The sequence below is a fragment of the Epinephelus fuscoguttatus genome, linkage group LG24, assembly GCF_011397635.1.
Source record: "Epinephelus fuscoguttatus linkage group LG24, E.fuscoguttatus.final_Chr_v1".
NCBI lineage: Eukaryota > Metazoa > Chordata > Actinopteri > Perciformes > Serranidae > Epinephelus > Epinephelus fuscoguttatus.
The window spans coordinates 6,805,853-6,818,425 of record NC_064775.1 but is presented as its reverse complement, the minus strand read 5'-3'; the positions used below and the strand labels follow the sequence as shown (position 1 = coordinate 6,818,425).

The window sequence follows — 12,573 nt, the reverse complement described above, 5'->3', positions numbered from 1 at the left end:
TGTAACTGGTGAACCACATAGGTGTCACAGATCAGCGATCAACAGTTGGTCTTCACTGTCAGATTACAGCTGTTTTACATAACAAGGAAATACTCTGCTGCATGCCATATTTCAAAATATGTTCTTGTTTTGGTGATCTTTTAGGGACAGTTCCTCTGATCAGACCTCCAACCAGGTGTTTGTTTACCCTGTGGACCCTTCCTCTCCGTCACCTTCGTCCTCTGTGCCCAGGTAAGACCACACACTGAACACAAACATACTGCAAAGAGTTTTGTCTCACTTTTATAGAGCTATACGCAGAAGAATAACATTCAGTTGTTTCAGTCAAGAGTGGATGTCAAGTTGTATTGTGACATCCATACGGCTGGCACTGTGGGAAGGGCTTGGCTCACTCTGATTGGCCGAGCAAGTAGATGCAAATTTCATTACGCCGCTTCACAGTTTGAGTCGTCGAGCCTATAGAGCCCATTAGACGGCAAAGCCTGCATGAAGTAGAACTGCATAATTCTCAAGTGTGTGTGTGTTTGTGTTTGTGAGCGAGTGCGCATAAGTGCATATTTGTGTGTGGGCGTATAAATACATGAATAATATTTTTCTATCTGCATCTTTCCACAGTTTATTTTCCTTCGAGAAGTAGCCAAGTGTTACTATAGTATTTGCTATGGCTGTGCGTGTGTGTGTTTTCCATGTGTGTGTGTGTGGACAACACATTTCCCTGCTTGCCCTTCCTCCATATGAAATCCTTTTAACCATATTTACACACTCACTCACACAGATTAAATTCTCACCTACAGGAACCTGTTAGAGCGGTCGTCTGTTGATGCTCTGTAAATGCTTCCTCTCTTCCAAGGCAGAGAAGACAGAGTCAGTGAGAGAGGAGATGCTGAAGAGTTGCTCATGTTTTTCTGTTTGCTGATTTTTAGGATAATTCTGGTGCTTCTCTATCCTCCAGGGACCCTGTGTCCTCATATGAGGACATTAAATTTTGGGTTGGCTGCACCTTATACTTCATTCTCCTTAAGAGTTGTATTCACTGTTGTCACTTTAATAACTCAAGATGCTGATTGACCAATCTGTTTGACAGACCTGAATTCAGCTATAGCAGCTAAATGACGGATAGAGAAACTGGGCTTTATTTTCATGCAGGGGAATTTAAGGCTGTGTTTGTGCGGAGCACCGTAACATTTTTGTATGAAGTGGTGCTTCATTTTCCGCCAGCTCAGATCACAGTTTATTTCCTATTTTTATCAACAGCACAACCTTGAGTGTGATTGTGCTTTTATACAGCAGCTGTAGAAGCACCATTTGTTAGTTAACAGTAGTAGGTGGTCAATAATGGAGGGGTCCCCTCAGATTATGTGTGGTCATATGCCTACAAAGTTGCGTGGTGATGGGTGAAACCCTTGAGATGTTATACACCTTTATGTGATGAGCCACGCCCTCCGCAATATTCATTGCCTTATAGAAGCTCAGTTTTAGGAAGTTTTCCAACTTTTGCCAAGAGGGAACTTTAGATATTGGTCCCTAGATTATGTTCACCGAGTTTCATGCAGATCGCTCAAACTTCCTAGGAAGAGATCCATTTGAAGTGTTTTTCAAAAAATTCAAAATGGCGGAAAATCTATATAAGCGGAAGTTATGGGTTCTTGAGGCAAATGTGTTCCTCATGAGGAGAGGCATCTCTGTTCAAAGTTTCATGTCTCTACGACATACGGGGCATGAGATATGCGATTTGATGAGTCAACAGCTTGAACAACATCGGCTGATGTTCTATAAGAACACCTGGAGGTTTGCAGTGAAGCATCCAGGCTTCTTTTATACCCTTCGTTCTCTTCTGACAACCATTCATAGTTGAACTCCGGTGTTATCTGTGGTACAACTGATGTTCCCCTCTGTAACACCAGCACTTATGGAATGCTTCTTGTCCAATTAACCTACGTTTTTAACTGCCTGGGAAATGCAAGCTCAGGCGCAGAGTGCTACTCTTTCTTGTGCTTTTCTTCGACCAGCTTTTAAGAGCGTGGTGGCAGGTTGCATCTGAGGTTGCAAAGCGCCATATCACTGTCTATTTATCTGAAATCCTGAGTGCAGAGCTGATCTTCTTCCAGGCGCTGTTTGTGTGTACAAGGGTCAGATGTAAAGCTCTGGCAGCCCTGCACTAAAATGCTCAACTTCTTCTCCATATTCATCACAGACTGATATTTATGGAAGAAGGGAAAGATATTTGTCGACTGTGATTGGTTGTTCAGTGCATGTTGCTATGTTCCAAAGGTTGGATTCTGTTTATCTCAGGGTGCGGTCATCGCGCATGGAAAAATGAGCACTCAAGAACATGTGAGCACCACAAGGGCGTTATTCTGGCGTTTGAGCGCAACTGCAATGCATCTACAGTGAAAACGATGAATTTGAGGGTGCAAAAAAACTGTACATCCATACATAATTAGGCCTCGATAAAATCGTGGTTTGGCTATCACTAGGTAGAACTGTGAAAATGTTATTATGGATAAGTTGACCCTTTAAAACCTGAGCAATTTGGCTTGGTGTCTTGAGCACCAAAAATACCCCCCAAAAATTAGCAAGAAATTAGTGAAAAAAAAAAATTATAAACTAAAGAAATTAAAAAAATGAATAGATTTAAAAATCAGAAAATTGGTAAAAAAAAACCCAACAACAACAACAACAACAACAAAGGACGGAACAAACAAATGGCCTGGGAAATTAGCTTAAAGATTCTAATAATTCTGTAATATTATTTTAAATAGATAATAATTCGTTTTTCCCTAGCTTTTTTAAAATAATTTCCAAAATCTATTAATTTTGTGCAATTTGTGGAACATTTCATACCACTTTGCTTGTTCCCTTTATCTTCAGGTTTTTCAAAGAAATTGCACCAACATGCTCGGGAAAATTAAAAACTAAAGAAATTTAAAAAATTAATAGATTTAAAAATAAGAAAATTGGTAAAAAAAAACAAAACAAAAGATGAAACAAACAAATGACCTGGGAAATGAGCTTAAAAATTATAATAATTCTGTAACATTATTTTAAATACATTATAATTGGTTTTTCCATAGCTTTTTTCCCATAGATTTCGGAAAATAATTTCCAAAATCTATTAATTTTGTGCAATTTGTGGAACATTTCATACCAAGTTGCTCATTGCCTATTTCCCCATGTTTTTGAAAGAAATTGCACCAACATGCTCAGAGCTCAAGGGTTTAAATACTTCGGAAAGGCGTCTGAAAGCAGCACAAGAAAAGTGACGTTGCTCCAGGTTTCAGGGAGTTAAACGAACTAATCTTTCTTGCAGTGAGAGCAGTTATCATTGTGAGAACGTGAACATAAATCTGACAGATACGAGTACCTCAGAGTGCTTCAGTTAACAAGATAATCTCACTGTCTCTCTTTTCCTGATCACATCACATCATGCAGCGTGTTTACTCATTAGCATCAGTGCTCTTTTGTACCATTTTAGTAATGAGTGGTAGTTATTAGTACAAACACAAGTGGGCATGCTGCACTGACGGCGTCGCTAAAGTTAATTGACCCTTGCTAACAGCTCGGAGAGTACAAGGCCGTGTGGCTTACAGCCTGGAACTGTATTTACTTTTCATGCCATCTGAGTTTAATTATCTGATGTCCCCTAGCCATGAACACTTTGATCATCAGTTATTAAAACAACAATGCAGACAATGTGACAATGGGGTAAAATAAACACTTACAGGATCATAATATTTCTCCTGGCATTTGCTCCGTGGATACAAAATGTAAAATGTGAGCACATATAGATTAGCATACAGAATAGAATAGAGGGAACAAATAAAGTAACAGGTACAATGTGAGTATAGGCAGAGCAACGCAACCTGCTGATCCTCACAACACTTCCCTTTGGCTATGTGTGTATGCGCACGCACGTGTGTGTGTGTGCATGTGTGTGTTGGCGGGCTGATTTGCAATGCTGAGTGCACTGAGTGGGAGGATGAGGAGGAGAGATGAGACCGAGAGGCAGGGGCAGAGTGAGGGAGAGATGGGTTTAGGAGAAAGATAGAGTCAGAAAAACATTGGATGGAGAGAGAAATGCATGTCAGAGCACTCGAGAGTCACACCAATCTACTGTACTTAGACACACACACACACACACACACACACGCTCTCGCACAGTGTAGCAGTTTGCCCACGCAGGGCCAGAGGTGAACGTTATTCCTCCCACTATAATTACCTTTCTCTCTTGTGCTCTCTATCCCTCTGTCTCTCTGACAAACACACTGGAAGACACCTACACACCAAACATTTTGTTTTTTTTTTCTCCAAATGATTTTTGAGCTGATAGCTTCACAAACCATCAGTTGACATGAAAGCATCAGGTGTAAATCTGTTTAAGCAGAAACAGTCAAGCTGTGCAGTCAGAGAATTTCTGAAATATTAGACGGCAGTGTGTCGTGAAAGAAAACTTGAGATGTGACCATCATATAAACGTGGCAGAATTTACTCCCCTATACAGTTTCATAATGTTAGAGTTTATATTTAGTGTGTTGGCCGATGGAAAACCAGACTGAACAGTAACAAATAAATCTAAACGTAGACGTGCTTGTATTCTCGCCACCACAGGGCTGCAGGCAACATAGAAGCCTTAAAATGCCATGTTGTTGTGTTATTGGGAGCCAGAATAGAAGGAGTCATGGCTCAAGACTGAAATTGTATCGCATGCCCCAGGCTATACTGTGCTTCTGGAAAAGAAAGAGAAGTGAGCCAGCTTTCCAAAGAGGTTGCTTGTCAGGTTGTTGATGATGGCGAGGACATACAGGGTGTTCTCATCCATCCATCCATCCATTTTCATCCGCTTATCTGAGGCCGGGTCACCGGGGCAGCAGGCCGAGCAAAGCACCCCATATGTTCCTCTCCCCAGCAACGCTTTCCAGCTCCTCCTGGAGGACCCCAAGATGTTCCCAGGCCAGATGAGATATGTAATCCCTCCAGTGTGTTCTGGGTCTGCCCCGGGGCCTCCTACCAGTGGGACATGCCAAGAACACCTCCAACAGGAGGCGCCCAGGAGGCATCTTGATCAGATGGCCGGACCGCCTCAACTGACCCCAGTGGCCCCTACTTTTGAGCTAGTGCAGAGGTGTCTTCTGAAACTAGTCAGTCTAAGGCATCCTTTGGTACCAACCAGAGGCAGGACAAAGTCATTGTTTTGCAAGTCATAAGCAACTCTCAAGTCTTTGCACTCAAGTCCTTAGTTAAGTTCCAAGGCAAGATTGACAAGTTATGAGTCAAGTTCCAAGTCCTTAACTTTTGACTGAGTCCTAAACAAGTCAAAATGTGCTCCTCAACGAATTAAATTCCATATTGAATTAACAAAAGTCATGAATGCTTTTCGACAATATGTACTAATGTATTAAATCAAGTTTGTTGGAATTTGTTGCATCTCTGTCTGTAGTTTTCACCCTGCACATTCTACATACAGCAATCCTTTATTTTTTGGTTGACTACCCATATTTTTTGTACATTGAGATTATCTTTGGTATCATTTTTTCTAACTGGCGCTCAGTATCCTAACGTTAGTTCTTCATGATTCTTTCTTGCAACTTGATTGGATTCTGTCGGATTGGTTCAAACAAAATGGATCCGGAGAATTAAGTGACGACTTATTGGGAATGAATGGTGTTTGATCCATGACACGCCTCTTAAGTAACATTCTTTTTAATCTTTTGGGTTGTTGGAAGGTATCAAGTATTTTTTAAATCAAGAGGTTCAAATCCAAGTGAGCTCACAAATCATCGTTGTTAAGGCCCAAGTCAAGTTGGAAGTCTGTTATGATTTTCTCAAGTCAAGTCTAAGTCATCAAATTTGTCAGGCTCAAGTCCAAGTCATGTGACTCGAGTCCACACCTCTAGTGCCAACCATGTTGGCAGAATTTTGGTAAGGGAACAACTGGGATGGCCTTTTTCAAAAGGTCCCTTGAGCTCTCACCTCAAGGTATCTGAATGAAAATAGGTACAATTGGTACCCAGAGTCTTCCCCAAACTTGAGAAGGCTTGTGCACATTAAATGTTTTGTTCCTATATATATGTTTTTTTTTAAGGAAAATGATAACCAGCCTATTCAAAGAACGATGAATTGCAAAACATGTATAGATAAGACACATTAAAACAGGATTGTTGTACAAAGTATATCAATATGCCATTCCTTGACTCTCATATTGATAAAGGCTAGTTGAAAACTAGCTTAAGTACGACAACAGCATAATGGAGTTCCTGAAATTCATCTATGGCTTTTGGGTTGTTGTGCCTCCCCGAGATTTTAGTTGCCCCATCTAGGCACCTTTGCTCTGCTACTGATCTGTGCCCTCAGCATCCCATTTGTCTTTCTAGGTGTTGCAGTTTTGAGACTTGTGTGACTCCTTCCGTGTTCCTTTTTAGTAACGTCTCAGCAGTTTCCTCATGTATTAGAATTTCTAAGAGAATCTCACATACCCTCTGCTTCCTCTTGGTTCGCCCTGAGCGTGGCCTACTTTAACAGCCATCAGAATGCTTTCCTTTTTCTTCTCCTTTCTACCAGTGGCATTATCTCACTCACGCTCATTATCTCAGTGCTCATCTCTTCAACTCTATCTCGCAAGGATGCATTCTTACAAGTAAAGAGAACGCAGTGTTAAGGTTACAAAAAGGTTCATAGTTTTGACATTAAAGGCAGGCAGTCATGACTAGCTCACACATGCCTCCAGTATGTTCTCTTGAAGATCCTGACAGGGATTTCAAAGTAAGATTCTTATATCTGGGAATATATATAGTAAGAACATACTGTACGAGAAAGTTTTCCTCCATACATTTCCTGGGAAGCTGAAGACTTCACTGAATATCTGACCTTACAACAGAAAACATTCAGTCTGGAGTTTGTTTAGTGACTTTGCTTGCTGTGTCTTTCTGTAGTTCTTCTCAGAGGCAGCGAGTGAACAGTGACAGCTCTGCTAGTGACGCTTTAGCACACGATGCAGCACCTGTGACCAGCAAACTCATCAGGTAAGAATACCCTGAGACAGACACACCCTATACTGTGTCTTAATGTGCTATCGTAATGGGTTTGAGCTACATAAGTAAGATGAAAGAACAAGACATGCACTAACAAAGGACATGCAAAGGCACGTGGACAGAGTATATTTAAAAAGATCCATAGTCCATGGTTTAAAGTTTGTTTCCCATTCCCTTTAAAAGCCAGGTGTCCCTGCACCTGACACACTGCTATTTACATGGCGGAGTTCGCAAATTAGAGAAGCGAGTATTGCAAGAACAGTCATAATGTTACTGCAGCAAATATCGCAAACATTTAATCAGCAAAGCTAAAAATTATAGCTATAAACATTACAGAGAACACAACAAAATTAGCTTCTGAAATAATCAGTGAAATCCTGCTACTTCTTACATCTCTAACCCTAACCTGTACAGCAGCTCTGCTCTGATCTCTGCTACGTTCACATTTTATTTTCGAGAATGTCGTAAATATTCTCCTCATTTATGATGTATTATGTATACACATTGTGAACCTGGCTATGTGCATGTAGGTTACTATCTGAATAGTGTGCTGTTAAAGTTATTAATCATTATTAATAATTATGTTAAATAATGTGACTTAATTTACATTAAAACACCTCGTGGGGCACCATTCCCGAAAAGGGAAAAATGATAGGCAGTTAATGAAATCAGTTTCATAAAATACTATCAAATTGTTACTCTGATTAATGGTTAAATTAATAACTATAACCAAAATTACTATATTATTAGCATAGGCTGAAGGATTTTGGAGTTCTTGACGTAGCAGAGGAACAGAGGTTGACTATTCCTTCACTCTTGTACAATATTAAACAGATAGCAGGTATGATTCCAAAAGTATTTATTCACTAGTCTATACCCATTGGTAGCTTTGTCACCTTCTACCTATGCCAGTCCTCAATGCCTATGTGCAGTTTCACATAGATTGACCACGTCAGTGAGTAGAAAAACGTGGGACAGACAGAATGACTGACTGACAGAATGACACACTGACAGTTTCCCTGATTATGTACAGCATACCATACCATGACTTAGTCATACCAAAAATTTGAAAAAACAAAAAACAAAAAACAAAACATTGGTCCACAGGGGGAGCCACAGCGATCGGTCACATTTTAGCCATTTTGAAGCATTTTTCTGCTGTTATAGCGCCACCCAGTTGCCAATTAGAGTTAAATTTCTCCAGTCACCTTGAGGCGTCCTGTTCTACATATCTACCAAGTTTAGTAAAAATCCATATGGCGGTTAGGCCTAGATAAGAAATGAGCTCTCTAGCGCCCCCATTTTGTTTGATGGGGTCAATAATGGAGGGGTCCCCTCAGATTATGTGTGGTCATATGCCTACAAAGTTGCGTGGTGATGGGTGAAACCCTTGAGATGTTATACACCTTTATGTGATGAGCCACGCCCTCCGCAATATTCATTGCCTTATAGAAGCTCAGTTTTAGTAAGTTTTCCAACTTTTGCCAAGAGGGAACTTTAGATATTGCTCCCTAGATTATGTTCACCCAGTTTCATGCAGATCGCTCAAACTTCCTAGGAAGAGATCGATTTGAAGTGTTTTTCAAAAAATTCAAAATCTATATAAGCGGAAGTTATGGGTTCTTGAGGCAAATGTGTTCCTCATGAGGAGAGACATCTCTGTGCAAAGTTTCATGTCTCTACGACATACGGGGCATGAGATATGCCCATTCAGAGTTTGACATTTCAGTCGGTTGCTATAGCGCCCCCCTTTGGCCAATTGATGTAATATTGTTTCATTGGCATCCTCCCATGATCCTCTACCACTGTGCCAAATTTCACATGGATTGACCAAGTCAGTGAGGAGAAAAACGTGGAACAGACAGACAGAGTTTTCATCATTATATAGCAAGATAAGATAAAGAAAGCAAAGCACAAATTCTAACTTGTCACTAAATACAAGCATGGGTGCATATGTGTGTGGTTGTGTGTGTATGTGAGAGACAGACAACAAAGGTGTGTGTGTGTGAAACAAAGGCCATCTGGCCTACAAACAAAATGGCTGACATCCAGAAACTTTGTCATTTTGCAGGGCGGGGTGCATCCATCGTTCCAACACCACAGCTGCTGATTTCAAACCAAAGCTGAGGTGAGTACATTCACAAACACTTATTTGTATTGTTGCTTATATTAAGAAATTATCATTACATCACAATACAATTATATTAAAAATGTAGTTATATTTAAAATTATGATCATAAATAACGCCTCTTTTCTGGGGTGCAAACACCTGTAATATAATATTTCATCACACACAATTTCTACTATAAATACTTAAGAGTGTTCTCAAGACACAAGAAGCAGCTTGAGGTGTGAGCAGGTGTAAAAAAGTTGTGATGTGATTTGGAGGTTTGATGCGTCTCTTTGTGTGTGTGTGTGTGTGCTCTACTTAGTTTTCATGCATTAACAACCCCTACGCAGAGTTCTTGTTATATTGTCAGCTTGAGTCAAGTCTCTATGTCACATCCCTCTGCTCATTAAAACATACTGGTACCCATTAAAGCAAAACAGTACTGTGCTCATTAAAACACCACTGCACTGACAAAAGGAGCACATGCAGTTTTCTTTCTGTACCCAGATCAGGCCAGTCTGCTGAGGTTAATGCTTGAGGTCACATCCCATGTCTAGGTAGAAAAAAACAGTGACACTTGATTTGAAAAGGGGTTGCATAACGCTGCCATGACACCATCATAACCACGACATGACACCTGTCATCAGCATGAAGGAGTCTTTATGAATGTTTAAAGAGGAGATGAAACACTGAACAATGTGTCTGTGGTTCCTTTGGTTTTTACCTCAGGCGAGATGTCACACTGCAGTCAAACTGTCATCGAGATTTTCTGGAGGACTAGATTGTGTTTTATGATTTCACCAGCAGGGTGCAGCCATCTTTCGACAAGCTAATTAGTGATGTCACGAGAATGGTTTGTTTCTGTTCAGCAGCGCAAGGTAGTTACAACGGGCCCCGGTGCACGCTATTATGAAGGGCCCTAGAGCACATACGTATCGTCTCGTGAATACCATTGATGATCATCTTGTTCCAATGCATTGTTCTGCTGGGAAACCTTTGGTTCTGGCTTTTATGTGGATACCACCTGACGTGTTCCACCCACTCAAACACCGTTGCAGACCAAGTACCCCCCTCATAGCAACAGTACTCCCCAATGACAGTGGCCCCCCAGCAGGATAATGCATCATGCCACACTGCAAACATCGCTCAGGAACGGCCCAAGGAATGTGACAAAGACCTCAAAGTGTCAACCTGGTCTCCAAATTCCCCAGATCCCAATCTGATCGGTACCCCCGATCCATGGTGCAGCCTCCTTGGACCGGACTTGGCTCTGACTTGTTAAGGCATGAACAAAGGACCTCTGGCACCACGGCATTAACTTCAGATCTTTTGAGTCCTGTACGATGTGAGGTGGGGTACCAACATGTCCCACAGATGTTCGATCAGATTGGGATCTGGGGAGTTCGGAGGCCAGGTTGACGCCTTGAGCTCCTGTCACGTTCCTCGGACCATTCCTGAGCAGTTTTTGTGGTGTGCCATGGCGCATTGTCTACCGGGGAGTGCCGTTGCCATGAGGAGGGGTACTTGGTCTGTGTTATGGCACATAATTAGGAGGCCTAGGTGTATGGTTAGAGGTGGAGTTAGGAAGCAGGGAGAAGCTGATGTTCCACTTTGGGTACTGGGTAACTCCCCTTCCTCGGAGCTTACACACCTGAAAAGGCAGCGGTTGATTGGAGTCGAGGCTGGCTGCTGGAGACGCCGACAGACTGCCACGCCACATTTCTGCAGAAGATTCCGACAGACATTCAGAAATCCGGAGACAAAATCCACCGATCTGGGAACGCTACTACACACCTCACCTGATCTGGGGTTGCGTTCAACCCCCCCATGAGCTAAAATCACAACAACGCTGCTTGTGCTGGCCCAGCCTGGCCGTCGACCGGAGGGGACACCTGAAGCGTCGGGTCGGGGTGGCCGCCTACAGTAGCGGTCAGGTCTGATGAAGGGTGAGTAACCCATTTACCCCCTAGACAGCTCAGAGATCTACACACATTAGGTAAGTGAGGCATACGTTCAAATCCAACTGCACACCGCAGGGAAATAACGAAGCTTAGCTGAAGGTTACAGTTACCAGCGTTAGGAGTGTCAGGTAACAAGCCAGGCATAATGTTAGGTGTCTTGTAACAGTCTGCAACGGTGTTTAAGTGGGTAGAGCGTATCAAGTGGTATCCACATGAATGCCAGAACCCAAGGTTTCCCAACAGAACAATGCACTATAACAAGATGATCAATGTTCACGTCACCTGTCAGTGGTTTTAATGTTTTGGCTGATCGGTGTTGGTCGCTTGTTTGTCAGTAGTTGTTGCCGAGCTAGGCTGTTAAGCTTGTTTGTCCTTTGATGACTCTTTTGTTCTCTGACAGTGTGTTGTTTTTTTTTACAGCCAGTGTATGAGATGTTTTGAGTAGAGTAGTGCATGAAAGTACAGGAAGTCACATGGCGCCGACAGGTGGGACACATGTTGCATCGCTGGTGTCCTGGTGGCTGACGTGATGACTTTATTCTCATAGATTTACAACTTTATTCTTGAGATCTCAAATTCCTTTTCCTTAACAAGGCCCTAATCCTCCTTCATACTTTCTCAATACTCTACCATTTTCAAGAATTGTTGTTCCCATTGGAGACTAAGACACAAAAACACAGGAAAGCTTTTTGCAGTATGATGACACTAGTCATTAACATTTATAAAGACTGTCATGTTTATGACAGGTATGACGTCAAGGTTATGATGGTGTCATGACTCTGATGCACACCCCTTCAAATAAAGTGTTTTATTTCACATGTTTTTCTGTATGTATTTTCACTATCTCCACAGCACTGGACAGACACACTCAAGTTAATGTAATAATATAGATTTCTTTAGGACCAGGGTATGAAAACTGACAAAATGTAAAGCAAGAAAAGATCATGATCTAAAAGATCTGATATACTTTGTAGAGCTATTTGATACGTCGGGGTCTGGTATGAATATATTTAGTAAAGACAGCGAGGCTTGAATTGCATTCTACATATTAGAGGCAGTTTTCACTCTGACCTGCGCTGGTGTGTGCATGAGCTCCTAACCAAAGTCTTCCACAGAAAGCTGTTCACCAATTTTAATGTCTCATTTGTTTCTGCAAATTCAAAGTACAACACAGACGATCATGTCTATACTTGATTATCAGTGATTAATCTATTTCTTTATTGTATAATTATTATCTTGACAACTCATTCTCTCTTTTATTCAAACCATCAGACACTTTATATATTAAATGTTTCCTACTGTTATTATGTGCAGTATTATGTTATAAAATGTACATCTCTCCCCTGACTATTACCTGCCTCATCATTTAAAGGGACAGTTCAGATTTTTTTGAAGTGGGGTTGTATAAGGTACTTATCCATAGACAGTATATTACACACAGTAGATGTCAATCAGCACGCCCCCAGTTTGGAGA

The 12,573-nt window shown here is 41.4% G+C and overlaps 1 protein-coding gene across 7 annotated transcripts in view; it reads left to right on the top strand.

Annotated features, from left to right (window-relative positions):
• LOC125885077 (diacylglycerol kinase zeta-like) overlaps positions 1–12,573 on the top strand; it is a 152,547-nt gene that overhangs the window by 119,479 nt on the left and 20,495 nt on the right. For all 7 annotated transcript variants that reach the window (XR_007448804.1, XM_049570506.1, XM_049570507.1 and 4 more), the window contains 3 exons: positions 145–231; positions 6,930–7,019; positions 9,100–9,156. Coding sequence is in view for 6 of the 7 variants with exons in the window: in XM_049570506.1 (XP_049426463.1) it covers positions 145–231; positions 6,930–7,019; positions 9,100–9,156 (234 nt within the window). In the remaining variant the exon portion in view is untranslated. The remainder of the gene's footprint in view (positions 1–144; positions 232–6,929; positions 7,020–9,099; positions 9,157–12,573) is intronic.